The 17,265-nt window shown below is 41.8% G+C and overlaps 1 protein-coding gene across 1 annotated transcript in view; it reads left to right on the plus strand.

Moving 5' to 3' along the window:
• The first annotated feature begins 501 nt into the window (after positions 1 to 501).
• The window catches only part of Sesn3 (sestrin 3), a 58,098-nt gene continuing 41,334 nt past the window's right edge, over positions 502 to 17,265 (plus strand). The window contains exon 1 of the mRNA XM_051155917.1: positions 502 to 686. Coding sequence (XP_051011874.1) covers positions 609 to 686 — 78 coding nt within the window. The 5' untranslated portion in view covers positions 502 to 608. The remainder of the gene's footprint in view (positions 687 to 17,265) is intronic.

Consider the following 17,265-nt stretch of genomic DNA (forward strand, 5'->3'; position numbering starts at 1 on the left):
TTTAATCTCACTCCTTTCAGCCCGGTCCTCACGGAGAGGCGTGGCTTGTCCTGAGGGTGGCGCTAGAGTCGCGGATCATTTGCAGACGCTACACCCGCCGCCGCTTCCCATTGGCAGAGCGGAGTCCCGCCCCCCACCGTCCCCCCCCGCCCCAACCTACCCACCCCACTACCTACCAAACCCACGGTCAATCTTCGGCGTCGAGCCTCGGAGATAAACTTAACTTGCCCGGAGATTCGTGGTGCCCTCGCCTCCCGCGATTGGCCGACGCCACTCATTGGCTGCGGGCGTGGAAGGGGGCGTGGTCGGCGCCGTCTGATTGGCGGGAGGGGGCGGCGCCCAAGCGCGGCGGCCCTGAAGGCGGCCGGCCGCGGGGGCGGGGCTGCACTGAGGCGCTGAGACGGCCGCGGCTGCTCGTCCTGGCTGGCGGGGCGGGGGGTCTGGCGATGGGGGCGGGAGGAACAACGGGCCGGTGAGCTCCGCGGCCGCCGTCCCCCGCCGAGCTCGCGCGGGCAGCCGCTGCGCCGTCCTTGCCGCCGGGACCCCGAGAAGAGAACGCCGAAGCCGTCCTCCGCTAGCGGCCGCGGTGACAGCCCGGCGTCGGCGCGATGAACCGCGGTGGCAGCAGCGCGGCGGCCTCGGCCAACTACCTGCTCTGCACCAACTGCCGGAAAGTGCTGCGGAAGGTACGGCGCGGCCGCGTCCGGCAGCAAGGTGCTCCCCCAGGGTTCGGGTCCGGTCGGCGCTTGCGGGGAGCGAGACGCGAAGGGTCCCCCCCCTCGCGGGGTCCCCGCGCCCGGCTCTTGGGCTGCCACCGGGTCTGCCCGGAGGCTCAAGGGATGCTGGGGTGCTTTGAGGAACCGACTGTGCCGGAGATGGAGGCTAGCTTGAAATCACAACTGCCTGTTTGGTCTGCAGGAGCTTGGCTACCTCTCCGCGGTGGCTGACTGGGGGAGTGGGGTGGGGGGTTCTTTGGGTTGCATCTGCCAGGCCTACCGTGTCCTGGCACCCGCTCTTGACATTCTCTTAATGGGTCCTGAAAGGCACCGTGAAGGCATCTTGAACTTTATGCCCATGGGAAACGTTGCTCGATCTTCCAGTGCCTTTGGCTGGGGTTGGTGGTGGAGGCTGAAGGGGATGTGGGTTCGACCTCCTTATCATCCCCGACCGTGGTGTGTTTCCAGAAAATCCGACCCAGGATCGGCTTATTGCTTTCCAGAGTGACTGATAGAAAGTTTACTCCAGTATTGTTTAGCTTACTTGGCTTAATCGCTCCGTGGGGGATGGGGATTCAGGGAGAGAAAGGATGACAAAATGTCCCTGTAGACGCAGAAGAGCTTTTAATCAGATCTGAACAGCCTCCTTGAATAATACAGTCCAGTTCTTCTCCACACTGATTTTACAATATACGAAGTGAAATTATTAAGTGAGGTGCTTGTGTTAGTCCAGCACCAATGAATTAAAACTGCTGAGCTGTGCATATCTGAGAGCTAAGATGAATACGGTGCCGGTTTTTTGTTTTTTTTGTTTTGTCAATTTTCCTATATACAATCACTTTAGGGTTGCTCTTTATGTATTAAGAAAAGCAAGCAAGCACATAAATAAGCAAGCTCAAATATTTGCACTCTTTGTCCAAAAACTGTTTTTCTTCCTCTGTGGGTCAGGCCAAGTGCCAATCAAAGTTGTTTTTCAAGCCTCTTTTCCCTGCAGTGGAGCTGTTCTGCCCCCCCTCCCCCCTCCTATTTTATTTGAGAGCGTCAGGAAAGCAAAGGAATTGCAGGTTTGAAGTTAATCAAACAATTAAATACGCCTTAAATTGTGTTTATTGGATATGTTTCTCTTAAAACAGATTTTTATTAAATGTGCATGTTGAGTATGTGCAGTTATTTTTTCCCCATAAACTCCTGGATCAAATTACAGCTGATACTTGCTCAGCTCATTGTAGGGCAGCTTGTGAGAAATGTAATGGATCAGAAGCTCAGTTCAGCTCAGTTGAATGTTAACTCTTTCACTGCTGGACCAGATGGCATCTGAATTTAGCTTTTAAAATTAGTTTTTTAATTTTTAAGCTGAAACTGTCTTTGTCAGGAAAAACAGTGCCACTGAGACCTGTTTAATTCAACTTACTGTCAGTTAAAATGAAAGGAAAATAAATATACATTTTTTTCAGCTGAATGTGGGGGAAGATGCTATAATTGACTTAAGTGATATAATTCTTCTTCTTCTTCTTCTTCTTCTTCTTCTTCTTCTTCTTCTTCTTCTTCTTCTTCTTCTTCTTCTTCTTCTTCTTCTTTTCAAGACAGGGTTTCTCTGTGTAGTTTTGGCTGCTCTGGAACTCATTCTGTAGACCAGGCTGGCCTCGAACTCACAGAGATCCACTTGCCTCTTCCTTTAGAGTGCTAGGATTACAGGTGTGTGCCACCACCACCCACCTAAGTGATATAATTCTATTTCAATCAAATCACATTAAAATTTTAATAAAAAAATTAAAAGTTAATGACAATTTATTTGACTAATAGAAGATACTTGGAGCAAGATTAGGTGTTACCCCTTCTTATATTTCTTTTGAAGGAACTTTGATTATGGATCCATAACACTAGCACTGAGAACATACTTATGTTTTTCTCTTGGTTTTAAAGAAAATCGTATTTCTGTGTACCTGGGAACACCATCTCACTTCTAGCCACAACTGAAAGAAAGAGAAGTGTGTGCAAGCTGGGCATTCACATTCTCCTGCTTTATAATTGGGCTGCGCACCTCTGCCGGTACCCAGTTTTCAGGAACTACGGGGTGTTTAATTTTGACTCATGTAGTGGCATGAAATGAGTTCAGATGGGAAAAGAATTGTTAGTGCCGGTTAAGACATGACCTGGCAACGCTTAAAGCTTTAAAAGATTGTCATCTTTAAACATTCTAGAAAGAAACCAGCATCTAGCATGGACGCTTCACCATCCTAAAAATGCCACATGAAGATTTTCTTCTGATGATGACATGTTCTTATTCTTGAGAGAGTGTGACTAAGTAAAGTTAATCTACAGCCCTCATGGCCCGATTCTTTACGTTTTCTTCTTTCTGTTTAGTAGTGCCCACTAATAAACAAGTGACAGACAGCACATTGGTTTAGTTGAGGGTCAATCTCAGTGGAAGGATGGATGTCATATGCATCCATGCCAATGACCCTTTGCTCTTACAACTGTCCTTAATGATGAGCAAAGCCCTTTACCTTTATATATGGCAGAAGGCCTTTTTTTTTTTTTTTTTTTTTTTTTGGTCTGAGCAACCTGCTTTATGCACTATATGATGGATTCTGAGGAAACTTCAAAAGGAACTGAATTAACCTTCAAAGGAAATCATTTTACCTCAGTGTTCGAACAATGAATTGTATATTGTATAAGAATCTCATTTATTCTAAAAGTGCCTTCACAGCTTTGGTTCAGAGTCTTGCAAAATAAAGAGAACTTTTGAAATATTAAAAGTATCTGAGTTAGTTCCTTGAGTTGTAGAAGAACAGAGAAGAAAGCAGGAGCATCAATCCCGTCTGCCTGCTCTGCCACCCATTGGACAGTTTAATGCACTTTTTAACAAGAGGAAACATGATTTGCTTTTGTGAACTTAACAGGACTTACAATGTAAAGCATTTTACATGAAAACATTCAGTGACAACCGTAGAGATCTGATCTTTAATTTCAAATATGAAATGGCAAAGTACATTAAGGAAGGTAGATAAGTGTCAGCCCATGCACCTGCCAGCCATTTCAAAAGTAAGGGGATACATTACACATGCTTTGAGTGCTGACCTATTATTACTACTAGGTGAATAGAATTAAATATAAATTAAAGAATTTAACACTTTAGGCTGGGCATGGTGGCGCACACCTTTAATCCTAGCATTCGGGAGGCAGAGGCAGGAGAATCTCTGTGAGTTTGAAGCCAGCCTGGTCTACAAAGCAAGTCCAGGACAGCCAGGACTACATAGAGAGACCCTATCTTGAAAAAAAAAAAAAAAAAAAAGATTTTTAGCGTTTTAATTTCTGACTGCAACCTGAGCTATCCTCAATGTAGTTCAGGCTGGCCTTGAACTCTTGAATCTCCTGCTTTATTTCTTCAAGTGCTGAGATGACAAGTGTGCAGCACCTTGCTGGGAAGTTCAGATTTTTAATATGATTCTAAGTAGTTCTAGTGATACATCTTACTATGACTATAGTATTTTTTCATGTATGCAATTTGATATCCTTACGACTTTTTCATGTTTTTATAATCAAAGAGACTATCAAATAAAGGGAAGATATTAGTTTGACCCAGATGAGCCTTACCTAATAGAATCAAAATGGTCAGTATTAGTAAAGTTACAAGCGACTAGCGTGGTGGCGCACGCCTTTAATCCCAGCACTTGGGAGGCAGAGGCAGGCGGATTGCTGTGAGTTCAAGGCCAGCCTGGTCTACAAAGTGAGTCCAGGGCAGCCAAGGCTACACAGAGAAACCCTGTCTCAACACAACAACAGCAACGAATTATACAGCTCACCCAATGGAATGCATTTACTTACATGGTAGACAGGTAGCCATCTTCTACCTTTGGCTACTGAGCTTTCTTTTGTTTTATATTTTTTATTGTAAGGTGGTTTTTAAATTAATATTATCTTAAATAACCTAAGCAGGGATGGAGCAGTGAACCTGTGATGGCAAACCTGGATGCAGTTACTCATCAAACTGCTCTCTGGGATCCCTAGGGTACTTCAGGGTATTGAAATGCTTTAGTTGGATTAAATATTTAACTATGTGTTCAAATATTTTTAATGAAATTTAAATTATGCTTGACAAATGTACCCATAATTTTAACACATTGGAACCTATCATAATTATCTTGTTACAAGATGGTGGTTTGATGATGACGGCAGCGGTGGGGATGGGATGATGGTAGTGGTGGCTGTACACATTAGAACTTTTTATTACATTATTGTTTAGGAAGATTGCCATTGTGAAGGCACCAGCCTTTATAACACCTTTCTTTCCTGCACCTAGCTACTCACACCATCATATACTTGTTTCTAGGACCACAAGCTTAGTAATTTAAATAATTGCTACTTTGTAACAAAATACTTGCTAAGATTGTTGCTTTATATATTTAATGCTTCATAGTTTAAGTTCAATGTAAGGTTTAATTTGTGAAATGGCTTCTCTGCTTGCCAGAATTTATAAGATGGTTACAGTTCCATCTTTGGCACTGGTCTTTCAGTTTGGGGTTAGTTAGCTAACTTCCTTGAAACCCAGTTTTTTCCTGTAGACAACACATGGTTTCTACCTGTCTTGTGGTGGCTTTGTGGCTTAGAGGGAGAGTGTATGTATGCACTCTGCAAGCCCTCAGATGCACAAGGACGGAAAGCTCAGTATACACGCTGAGTAATTTGGTTAGCACCCATTTTTTCAGAGGAATTTTAATGACTGCGAGTAAGAGAGAGGTCATGATAATATTTTTATTGAGAGCAACCCTTATGCATATTTTCTGTTTCCACATTCCCATTTGTACCCTCCTCTTCACACACACCCTCCCTTAAAAGAGCAATGTGTTGTACTACTTTGGGATTTTCAGATAGTTTAATTAAATTGCCTTTGACAAGGAAAATTGGTATTTGGTTTGAAAAGACCGTGTGTTATGGGTGATGTGCCCAGTAGCAGAGATGACTAGGATACAGCAAGGGCGTGGAGTTACTCGATTTAGGAGGAGAGTAATGAAGCAGCAGTCTCGTCATCCTTCCATCTGGCTTTCCCCGTTCTCCTTTGAAGACAGTGACCTGCTGGTTTAGAGTGCCTTCACATCCTCTCAGGTCTCTCTCAAAACGGCAAAGGGTTAGCTGGCATAGACTGTGCCATACAACTAGGAAGAAGTCCCCTTCACCGAGGCCTCTGTCTCTGTGAGAAACTCTTTCAGTTATCCCCTGAGGTGCTGAGGCTGCCAGGGAGTATCTGCATTGCACACTCAGCCTCCGTGGACCGCCCTGGGATCCCTCGAACGGGGTTGAGAAAGCTAGCCTTCTTTGCCTGGGTTGCACGAACTAAAGGAGAAAGAGCAACAGGGAGCCAGCTGCCCCCTCTCAACCCTTGAATGCTTGTAGCATCATCAGTCATCACTCTGGGCCTTGGACTCTCAGACTCAGAGGTGCTAGGACCTCAAATCTCTTAGTTTTCTTTTCGTATGGTGTATAGAAGCAGTGCAGGGGTAGTTGTGCTGGCCTACTAGCGTAAACCAAGGAACTGGCACCCCAACACTGGAGGCAACAATCAGTTCCATTAAAGAATGCCGTTGAGGCAGTAAACTTTATGTTCTATTGACCCTTCACCCTGGAGGCTCCATCCTTTTACATGTGTGAGGCGCTGGGAAGGCATGCAGCGCCTCTGTGTAGCACGCTCCCTCTCACGTGTCAGCATGTGCAGTAGTCTTAGTAGTGAGCTCAATCAGCCAGTTTTTCATGCGGCCCACTTTACTCAGAAGAGCACAGACAGACTTGGCTTCCTCAGATTTGCGTACTTAAATAAACACATATATTAAAATGACAATTAAAATTACCAGTACATTTTTGTAAACTTATGTTTGCTTTCATTCAATTAGAAAGTTTCTCATCTCTATGTTTTTTATATAGCCCTGGCTGGCCTGGCGCTCAATATGCACACAAAGCCGGCTTCATATCCAGAGTTCTACCTCCCTCTGCCTCCTTAGTGCTGGGATTAAAGGTGTGCTCCATCATGCCTGGGTGCAAGCTTTTCATTTTTAAAACTCTCCTCCTGAGATGCATGATATTAATGGATGTGATTTTTTAATACAATATATATGCCCCAACAGAACCCAATGAGCCAGTGTTTTCCTAATGACTGGCATATGAAAGCTGCTGCCCCCGCCCCTTTATTCAGCCAAGAACCAAAGCATTATATCACAGTGGGCATAAACTTCAGGTTTGGCTATTAATTGTCTTAACATGGACAATGAATATTGACAGTTATTTCCTTTGATTTTCAGGATCATGTTATTAATTTTTGAGGTGCTTGTCAAGATCACATAAAGATAAAATAAATATCTGCAAAATGAAAGCTGGGTAGGTGGATTTTAGTATAACGCAAAATGTTAAGTTCATATGTATGGTTTCAGAAGGGATATTTACAAGTCTTGATGTGATATCAAAGAAAAGTAGTCATAATTGTCTCCTTTTTTTCACTCATATTTGATTTTCTTTATAAACATTTTTCAGTCAAAATATCACAATGAATACAGAAAATCTGTCTTATGATAAACAGACATTGAAAAGATTTGCAAAAATGGAAATGTGAATCTCATTGTTTTCTTGTGAAAAACAAAGCTCCATAAAGATATGTGACTTAACATTTTATTTTCAGTAAACTAAACATTTCACCTTTCCCTAGCTTTAATTTCTATTATAGCAACTATTGACAGTTATAACCTATAAACAAAACTTCTCTGGCATTTGCAACAGTTTTTGAGTGGGAAGGGCTTCCATAAGTGGGGTATCTGAAAACTGTTAGGCTGGAATTACAGACAGTAGAGTATGCTACAACTAGAAAGAATTCAGTGGAGAAAATAAAGATAAAGCTCTGATAGCATTGGCAGAAAATATGGATAAGGTCAACCAGTCACTTCTGTTCTGTGTCGCAATGCTTGTTGATGCTGCCTGGCATCCTTTTGTTGGTGCTCTAGAAGCTTTGCTCTTACCGTGGTAAGACTTTGGTCAACTGCACATGATTGTTCTCTGATTCTCATGAGCATCCCTTTATGTGGTAGATCTTAGGTGTCAGGGCAAAACTGGTTCTGAAGGACTATTCTCCCTATTATGTGAAGCCACTGAAGAAATGTCTGGTCCAAGGCTATGTCCATTGTACTGTAATTGATTGGTGTTTGGCTGAAAAGGAAAGGAAAACTCAGAGTAGCAGGGTTATCTTGCATAGCCTGGAAGCAGAGATTGTGTGGAAGCAGTAGATGGACAAGGGAGAATCAGACCAAAGAGAAGTGTGGTCCCAAGTCTCTGATAACAGGCATTGTGTGACAAAGGTGTGTGGATGGGAAATAGCACAGATCTGCAGTCAGATCTGCCTGCTTTCCTCACATGTACAGGAGAGTTGTGTATGTGTCAAAGGATGCTGATGTGGTGTGCGAGAGCATAGAAGCCATCAGCTGCCTACCCTATGGTCTCTAGGGTATAAGATAGGGATCTTCTTACTCTCTGTGGTTAACTAAAACTTGAAAGTGGCTAGCAGCATCTGCCCTATCTTTAAATATCACTGTGACAGGCATGAGGAAGAAAGTATAATTTGCTGTTAACCTTCCCACTATTTTCTTTCTGCTGTTGTCCGGACACAGGCTATCCGACTGTAACATAAATCATCCTTCACAGACGTCATTAGAAATAGTAAGTTACATGGACTTTTGTCTTGTCAGATGGTCTCTTATTTGGGATCTGATTCAATGAAGCTTTTATTTTTTGTTGTTTAAACACATAGGTATCGGTAGTGTCTTCATATTAGATGCAGTACAGTAGAGCTGATACCATACAATCCTACCATTTCCGAAATGTGTCTAATGTGTGTGTTCTTTCCAGCTTGGTTCTAAGAAACATTTTCAGAAGCACAGTAACAAAGATGATATGAAAAATAAAGTTGAACTGATGCCCGGGCTGTTGTGTTTGATTGATTGCTTTGCTATTTTATTGTTTTTGTGGCCAAGAGACTATTTCAATTCACCATCCTACTAGTTTTTGGAGAGTATTGTCATAAAGAGTAAGACTGTCTCCTGAAAGAGCATGAGGAAACCAGCCTTGGCTGCTGGGCGTGCTAGAAATAGGAAGTAGCCATTGCTTTGTCGTGGACCATAGTTATGCCTCTTAGAATCCACCAGTGTTCTGCAACGAGTAGCCATTTTAGAGGAGTAGTTAAGGGCAATGCCAGTCTCCAAAGTGTTTTGTAGGTGTGTCTGAAGGTTCCAAAGGTTCTGCTTGACCTTTCCTTTCTCCTCCTCCAAGCGCTTAGCTTTACAAGGCTTCCACGCCAGCTGCAGGCACCTTGGTCATCAAGCGCTCCTGTAGTAACCATGAAACAACGTTTTTGTAGGCTCTAACTACCCCATACCTAGCCTTTGCCTTAAGATACACCCGGAAGTGATTTGTCTGTTGCTCTGTAAGCCAGCATATTGGTTGTCACCAAGGAGAAGACGCTGCAGTTATTACAGATAGGAAAACTACTGGATATTTTGTCTTTATTTGGAACTCCATAGTGGCTTGAAAACTCTCACATTCTACCACTGAAACTTCTAATAAGCTGTGACAAGTACTTTACCTTATGCATTTTACAGAATAAAGTTCATGTATGAATAAGCATGATCCAGCATTTTAAAATGCCTAGGTTAGGACTCAATTATTTCTTGAACCAGGGGCTTCCTAATCGATGTAAAATATATTTTTTCACTTTATTTTCCACAGGTCAACAAGTAGTAATGCAGAAATGCATCTGTATGTGTAATTTCATTTTTGCTTTTCCATGTACAACAGCAAAAGCAGGGCAGTTGAAGAAATGCATTTTTTCATTTTAATTACAGATATGTGCCCAATATTTAGAAAGCTCCCAACAGAGGTAACTAAAACTGGATTTTTAGATCATTTTAATTATCTGAGACAGTGACACAGTTTCGAGTATATTTTATAATATCAATAACAAAGCAGCTTTCATTATATGCCCCTGTGTTGCCAGTCCCCATGAGGTATTGAGTTGTATGGATGTTGACATTTGTCACAGTAAACTCATGAAGAATCTCTCTCTCTCTCTCTCTCTCTCTCTCTCCTCCTCTCTCTCCTCTCTCCTCTCTCTCTCTCTCTCTCTCTCTCTGTGTGTGTGTGTGTGTGTGTGTGTGTGTGTGTGTGTGTGTGTGTGTTTGTACGTACATGTATATTTGATTTCACTTATCTCTATGTGTGTGTGGAGGCAGAGGTTAACATTAAGTGTCTTTCCAATTGCTCTCCACCTTAGTTTTTGAAAGCAGGTCTCTCTCTGGCCTAGAAGTTCACCAATTCAGATAGACTATCTGGCCAGCAAGGTGCCTGGGTCCTCCTCTGCCCCCACCGTCTCCTAGGACTGGGATTATTGTCAAGTGTATCCATGACCAGCATTTTGAATGGATGCTTGTGTACAGACTCAGAGCCTCGTGCTTACATAGCCAACACTGTATCGATTGAGCCCAGCCCTTGATTTTTAATGATGAGGAAACTGGGACTCAGAGGGCTTTTAGAACTGGCTGTGGGTTGTAGTACCAACAAGAAAACAGGATTTGAAACCAGTTTGAGATCCAAAGTGTGGCACAGTGTACAGATACAAACACTGCATAACTGTATATTCCATATTTTTCTTAATGTGGAAAACTCATCAAGCCCTATAAAGTAAAATGGACTATTGAATAGGAACCTAGAGCCTCAAGAGATTAAGAGGTGTGATCTCAAATGCAGATATATTCTACTCTTTCCATTCTTAACAATTTTAAATGAGGTTATTAACAATCTGGGTCATACTCTGTTAATACACTTAATCATGAGATTGGTTCAGACAGATCTAGGTTGGCTTTTTTTTCCCCTCTTGTAGTGGCAGTGGAACCCAGGGCTATGCACATGGCAGACAAAGCTGAAATGTTTATTGCAGTTTTCATCTATTTAGTCTTTGCTTTTATCTTTTCAAACCCTCAATTATGAGGCCAGTTTTTCCTGATCTCAGGATGTCTTTTCCTAGCTGCCCAGCGCACTTGACCCCTCTTCCTGCCAGCCAGCCAGTCACAACTTAATCACACTGAGTCACCCAGGGCTGCTATAGCATCTTTTTTTTTTTTTTTTAAAGATTTATTTATTTATTATTATGTATACAGTGATCTATCTGCATGTACATCTACAGGCCAGAGGTGGGCATCAGATTACATTATAGCAATCATGTGGTTGCTGGGAATTGAACTCATGACCTCTGGAAGCGCAGTCAGTGCTCTTAGCCGCTGAGCCATCTCTCCAGCCTGCTATAGCATCTTTGAAGCAAAAGTGTCTAGAAAATTTTCAAGTTTCTTGAATAGGACCCCCAGGAAATAGTCTTACTTCCTGGTAAATTGTTTTGCTTTATGAAGATAAGAAGTGATAGAGTGTCCATTCAGGCCAGCATTCACACCAAGCATTATTAGTTAAGGGTGGGAACAAGTCCTGCATCGGCAGTGTCCCTGTGTACTGGCTCCATGCATCTGCTGCCATGCTGTGTCCTCAGCACACTTCCATCCTTTAACTGGGTTTGTTTGGAGGGAGGGATTCCTGGTGCGGGTCTACGGTTGTCGATTAGAACTCCCAAGAGTTCCCACGGAAACACCTAAAATGATGCTGCATCGTAGGGAGCTTTGTGGGTGCTGCAGGTCTGCAGATGTGCCAGCGCATGAGCCTGCACACCTGGCCACTAGGCATTGTTTACAGAAGTGAAGTTACAGCCTCTTCGCAAACTGCCTTTCCTAACTTGCATCTCAAAAGGGTACCAATTTGGGCACACATGCAAGAAAAATTATTTAGCTTTTCATCAGGACTTTCCTGTATGTTCCTTGAAGTTGGTGGATGCTCAGTTGGGCTGTAGTGTACCTATTCATTGTTTAAATGCATCGTGTTAGTACTGTATATATGTATATGTATATATACATACATACTAAATGTAGCTGTAAGATGTAGATTCTAATATTATTTACCCTAAGTTACTGATATTTGGAAGTTAGCATGGCCAGGGTTGAGTCAGTAGCAGATTACTTGTATATCGTGTTTGAGGCTCTGGATCCCTAATAATACATAAGAAGAAATTGGCATAAACTAGTAATTTCATTTGATTATACTGGAAACCTATTTAGCAGTTGGCATGGAGGGAAATGCATGCTTAGGTAATAGAAACACTTTCTTGATAAAACTGCAGACTTCCATTTTAACAACAGTATGTTTTTGTCTCTAATACTATTTCTTTTCAATAGCCCTCACATTCTTAGATAAGAGATATTAAGTCTGTTAATATCTACAAACTAGTCAACACTATGTAGATTCCATTAACTTATTTATCCCTTCACATATTAAATTTTTCTTCCTGGTAGGTACCAAAAGAAGATGAGACAACTATGATTTTTACTTAAGCAGCGGTTTTTCAGTGTACCTTTGGGTGTTGCAAAGGTCTTCAAAGTTCTGGTTAGGCCCCTCATTTTACAGTACAAAAGAAGGTTCACATATCTTTTTGTGATAGGCTGGGTAATGCTTTAGGCTCCAGCTCATGCGCACAAGCATAGACAGTATCTTTAGCCACAGTAAATAGTGCAAAGTGTGTGACTCTTTCTGTTCTTGGCTCCCTGCCTACCTTCTTTAACCAGCATTGACAAAGGCATCCATGTAAGTGAAATACCCGCATCCCCTCCCCCTAAGCTGGCCCGGTAGCACCTGATGCAGGGCTGCATGAGCATTGGCCTGGGGTGATGCTGTGAGGGGGGATATTCACTAGAAGGTAGGTAGTCCTTCTAACGAGTGTTCAGATACTTCTGACAAGGATGAGCTTTAAAAATGGGGTACAGCCATATGTTGGCACGGATGATATTTCTTAGTCTCTTTACTCTTGTGAAATATTTACTAACTACTGAATTGGTTTAAAAAAAATACCAACTTGATATAGAAAGCCATATGTAATGGAAAATATTTTCATTCTGGCTGGCTTTGAACTTTTAAAGGCAAGCACACTCATGGAATTTAGGTGTTTGTACCTTGCTTCCTTTACTGATTACTCACGAATATCTCTGTGATTATATTTTACTTTCTTTACTAACTGTTCTCTTTATGAGAGGTAGTGCAAGGTACCACTCTGTGGTAGGTGCATGTTATATTATACGCCTAGATCAGAGGCCTGGAGCCCATTTCCCTGTTTTCTTCCTCCTAGTCATTTAATGCACTTTAGTGTTTATGGATAATTAACTATCTGGCAGAGCTGTAAAAACTTGAAAACAAAGCTGTACTGTGAAGTCTATTGGAGAACAATCAATTCAAGATGAAGGAGTTCTAAGACAAAGATGCAAGGGCATCAGGACTTGGCAGAACAGATACCCGACGTAAATTACTATGATTGACTGCCCCTCACCTGAAACTTGTTTTTCCTTTTAAAAATTCCTTTTGGGGTGATTAAAGTTAGCAGGAAATAGCTATTCCCAGGGTTGCAAGTGCCTGTTTGCTGTTGGGACACTGGTGTGGAAGAGTGTCTGAGCAGCCACATCGGCATCACTCCAGAGTTTGACTCTCTTGTCACCACCACCACCCACATATGCTGATTGTGACTTTTTGAGGGTAGTACTCCCTGTTCATATTCTAACAAATCTTTCATATGGTTACTGTGCACTCTTAAGGTAGAAAACCACTGGTCTAGGTTACTTTTTAATTTTTTAAAAATAAATGTTATTATTTAAAAAAAAAAAAAAACTCAGAAATGAATAAAAGTTGCCAGACCCAAAATCGGCACATCTCATACTGACTTCTATACAGTTATAATTAGCACTGAGGACAGAAACTATAGAGTTTTACATTAAATTTTATACTTTCAGTATCAATTATATTTAATGCTTTTATCCACCACCAAAACAAAAAATCCATGACAGAATTAGCACTAAAAATAGCTAGCCTTATATCTTCTTTAATAACTCATGTCTGGCACCTACACTCAGGCCTCCTCACCCCCTTATATGTAGCTTTTCTTGTTCTCATTTCTGCATGTTATACTATGTCCGTACTTGCTCGCATATGTACATGTATTAATTGGCTAGGGTTGGCAGATGAGAGAGTATGTGCTTGCTTGCTTGTGTGACCTCACTTAATATGGCAATTCTAAGCTCAATTCATTTTCCTGCAGATTTCTTAACTTCATTTCTCTTTAAAGCTGAGTAGTATTCTTTTTCTTAAGCATATCTTTCAAACAGTATTTGTCAAACATGAGGTTAATCTGAACTGATCCTGTATGTAGAAGCACATGGTAAGTAATCGTTTGCCTTCTGGTATATATGTATGTATGTATGTGCACTACATGTGGTCAGTGCCCTGCTGGTGGAGTCCAGCAGTGGGAGTCAGATCTCCTGGAGCTAGAGTTGTGAGTCACCATGGGTGGCTTGGAATTGATCAGGTTCCTCTGCAAAAGCAGCAAGTAAGTGTTCATAACTACTGAGTCCAAAGACTGGTATTTAAACTCTCACAAAGAAAATAATTTTCCCCTTAAAGGAGAAATAGGACTGTATCCTAAAAACAGACCCAGGATTGATGTAGCTGTTTTATTGTTTTGAGTCTTTAGAGATGATTAAATAGCCATATAAGTTATAGGTATGTTTTCATTTATGGTTGCTTACTTGCCTTGTATAAGCATCAGACAGTGACATCAGGAAGTCCACAAATGAAGAACAGACCCAAGATACACACCTATATCTTACATGTGCACATACCCACGTGTGCACTCACGTGTGTGCACACACATCACTAAACGGAAGCTGGCTCTTTGCAAAGCACAGATTACTTCAGTCAGTTACAGTCTTGTCTATAGCAGCAATCACAATTGATTCTATTCTGTGTGGTTGATTCTAGTTTTGTGGTAATGGATGTTTTCCTTGTATTGTCTCTAGTGCTTAAACTTAAGCCCATTGATGATCTTAGGAAAGAGCGGTCTCATCACACAGCCCCTAACCCACCTCCAGATTCTCTCAGGTGTTTGGCTGCTGAAGAAGGAAATTGCAGTTACTTTATTCAAAACCATGAAGGGAGATGCTTTTTTATTGACCATTTTTCTGTCTTCTGTGAGGAAAGGACTAATGGAGTGCCTTAAATAGAACTGTCTCCATGGCAATGGACAGTCAGCTTTTGACTTGGAGTCTCATAAAAAAAAAAAAGGAAATTTAAAAACGTATTTTCATGGTCTGAAATAGCAGTATGGCATCAGTAAGACATGAGAGTGCTTCCCATCAGCCACTGCGCCACTGCCTCCAGCAGAATAAGGTGCCTTTCTTTGAGCAGCATTTGATCTGAGTATTTTTAGTCTGGATAACCTCACCTCTTACTTAAGGAGTGATAGTACTGATCTTCAAATTGACAGTAAACTTGAGAATCTCTTACAAGCTTAGGACTGGGCCCAGGGCCTGAGAAAAAGGTGTTATTTATCTCTGGTTATATGAAAATACTGACTAAATGATGGGTTATTCTTGTTAGGTTTAAGTAGAATTATCTCTGAAATAGTGGAAGCAATGACAATATTTCAAGTTTTAGTTTTGTCCCTAAGATTTGTGGTCTTCAGATCACTTGTCTTGTTTAAAAGACAGCTGGCAACCTGGCTCTTCTGTTCTTGCTTCTGCCCACACCCATATAAGAGACAGAGCCCTTTGATTAGCTGCTGGGTCACCTCACCATCAGGGAAGGTCAGTAAGGACACACCCACAATAGATTCTGGGGATGGGAAGGGCTAACTCCTTTTGAGTATGTGATGTTTTAATTTTTATGCAAACTTGTACAATGACTTTGGAAATCAATCTGGTGCTTTCTCAGAAAATTGGCAATAGGGCTACCTCAAGACTCAGCTATTCCACTCCTTGGAATATACTCAGAAGATGCTCTACCACACAACAAGGACATATGCTTAATCATGTTCATAGCAGCCTTATTTGTAATAGCCAGAATCTGGAAACGACCTAGATGTCCCTCAGTCAAAGAATGGATAAAGAAACTGTGGTACATTTACAGTATGGAATACTACTCAGCTATTAAAAACAAGGAAATCCTGAAATTTTCAGGCCAATGGATGGAACTAGAAATGGTCATCCTGGGTGAATTAACCCAGACCCAGAAAGACACATATGGTATATCCTCACATAAAATTGGACATTAGCCTAACAGGGATGTCCCCTGAAAGTCTTCACTTAGCAAGAGATTGGGACAGATGCTGGGACTTCTATTGGGACTCCAGGTGAGAGAGATATGGGAGAATAGAGAAATAGAAGTATCCAGAGTGTCCTAGAAACCTACAAGAAGACCATCAAGCTGGTGGATCTGGACGCGGAGGGGGGGGGTGTCTGCTCAAACTATTGTACCAACCAAGGACAATGCATGCAGTAAACCTAGAACCCCTATTCAGATCTAGCCAATAGACAGCACACTCTCCACAGTTGTGTGGCGAGCAGGGACTGACTGTGACATGAACTCTGGTGCCCCCTATTTGACCACTTCCCCTTGGTGGGAAGGCCTGGTGGCACTCAGAGAAAGAATAGGAAGGCTACCAAGATGAGACTTGATAGGCTGTGGTCATATGGTACAGGAGGATGTCCCCTTTTGTCAGAGGCCTAGGGGAGGGGAATAGCGTGAAAGAGGGAGGGGGAGGGAATGGGAAGATACAAGTGAGGGGATAACAATGGGGATGTGATCTGAATACATTATTTAAATAAGAAAGAAAATTTTTACTAAATTAAAAGATGAAATAAATTTAAGAAGAGGAGGAGGAGGAGGAAGGACACAGAAGGAATGTCCCAACTGACAAGATTATTTGGAGATATAGGGATTGCAGATTATTTTAAATGTTTGTTACTCCTGTTTTATGGTTTGTTTTATTACTAAGTATGTATTGATAAAAAAAAAAACGTTAAAAGCTGTTACTGCACATATGGGCAAGCACTCTCTAACTGAGCTATAGCACTCAGGGGGGGGTTTATAGATGATTAGGTTGTTGCTTATTACTATTAACAGTGGTAACAGCACAGACAAAACTCCAGTCACTCAAATGTATTACTGTATGGAACAGAAGAGTGTTTAAATATGAAATTTCTATGAACTTCCTGCATGCATTTATCTCAGAAAGCACAGTCCTCTGAGTGAGGGAAATTATTACTTCTTGTTAGGAACGGTCAAACTGAAGTTTGAGTGTATCATTTTGAGGTCAGAATTTCTTGAGGCAGCATTAGAGTTTTCTTCACAGCTTATCTCATTTATTCTACATAAGTGCTTTATGACGTTGAGATGCCATCCCCACTTGAAGAAGGAATACTCTCACGCTGGCCTAGTACTGCGCCAGCACTGTGGGGACACACAGCGTTCCTTCTTTAGGAAAATGCAGATTAGGGGAACAATTTCACTTTGAAATTATTACTTATAATAGAATAAAAGTATTTTTTTCTAAATTAGAAAAAGCACCTGTCTTCTAGAGAAAATACTTGTTAGCTTTTGTGCA

This window comes from Acomys russatus, chromosome 14 (assembly GCF_903995435.1).
Source record: "Acomys russatus chromosome 14, mAcoRus1.1, whole genome shotgun sequence".
Taxonomy (NCBI): domain Eukaryota; kingdom Metazoa; phylum Chordata; class Mammalia; order Rodentia; family Muridae; genus Acomys; species Acomys russatus.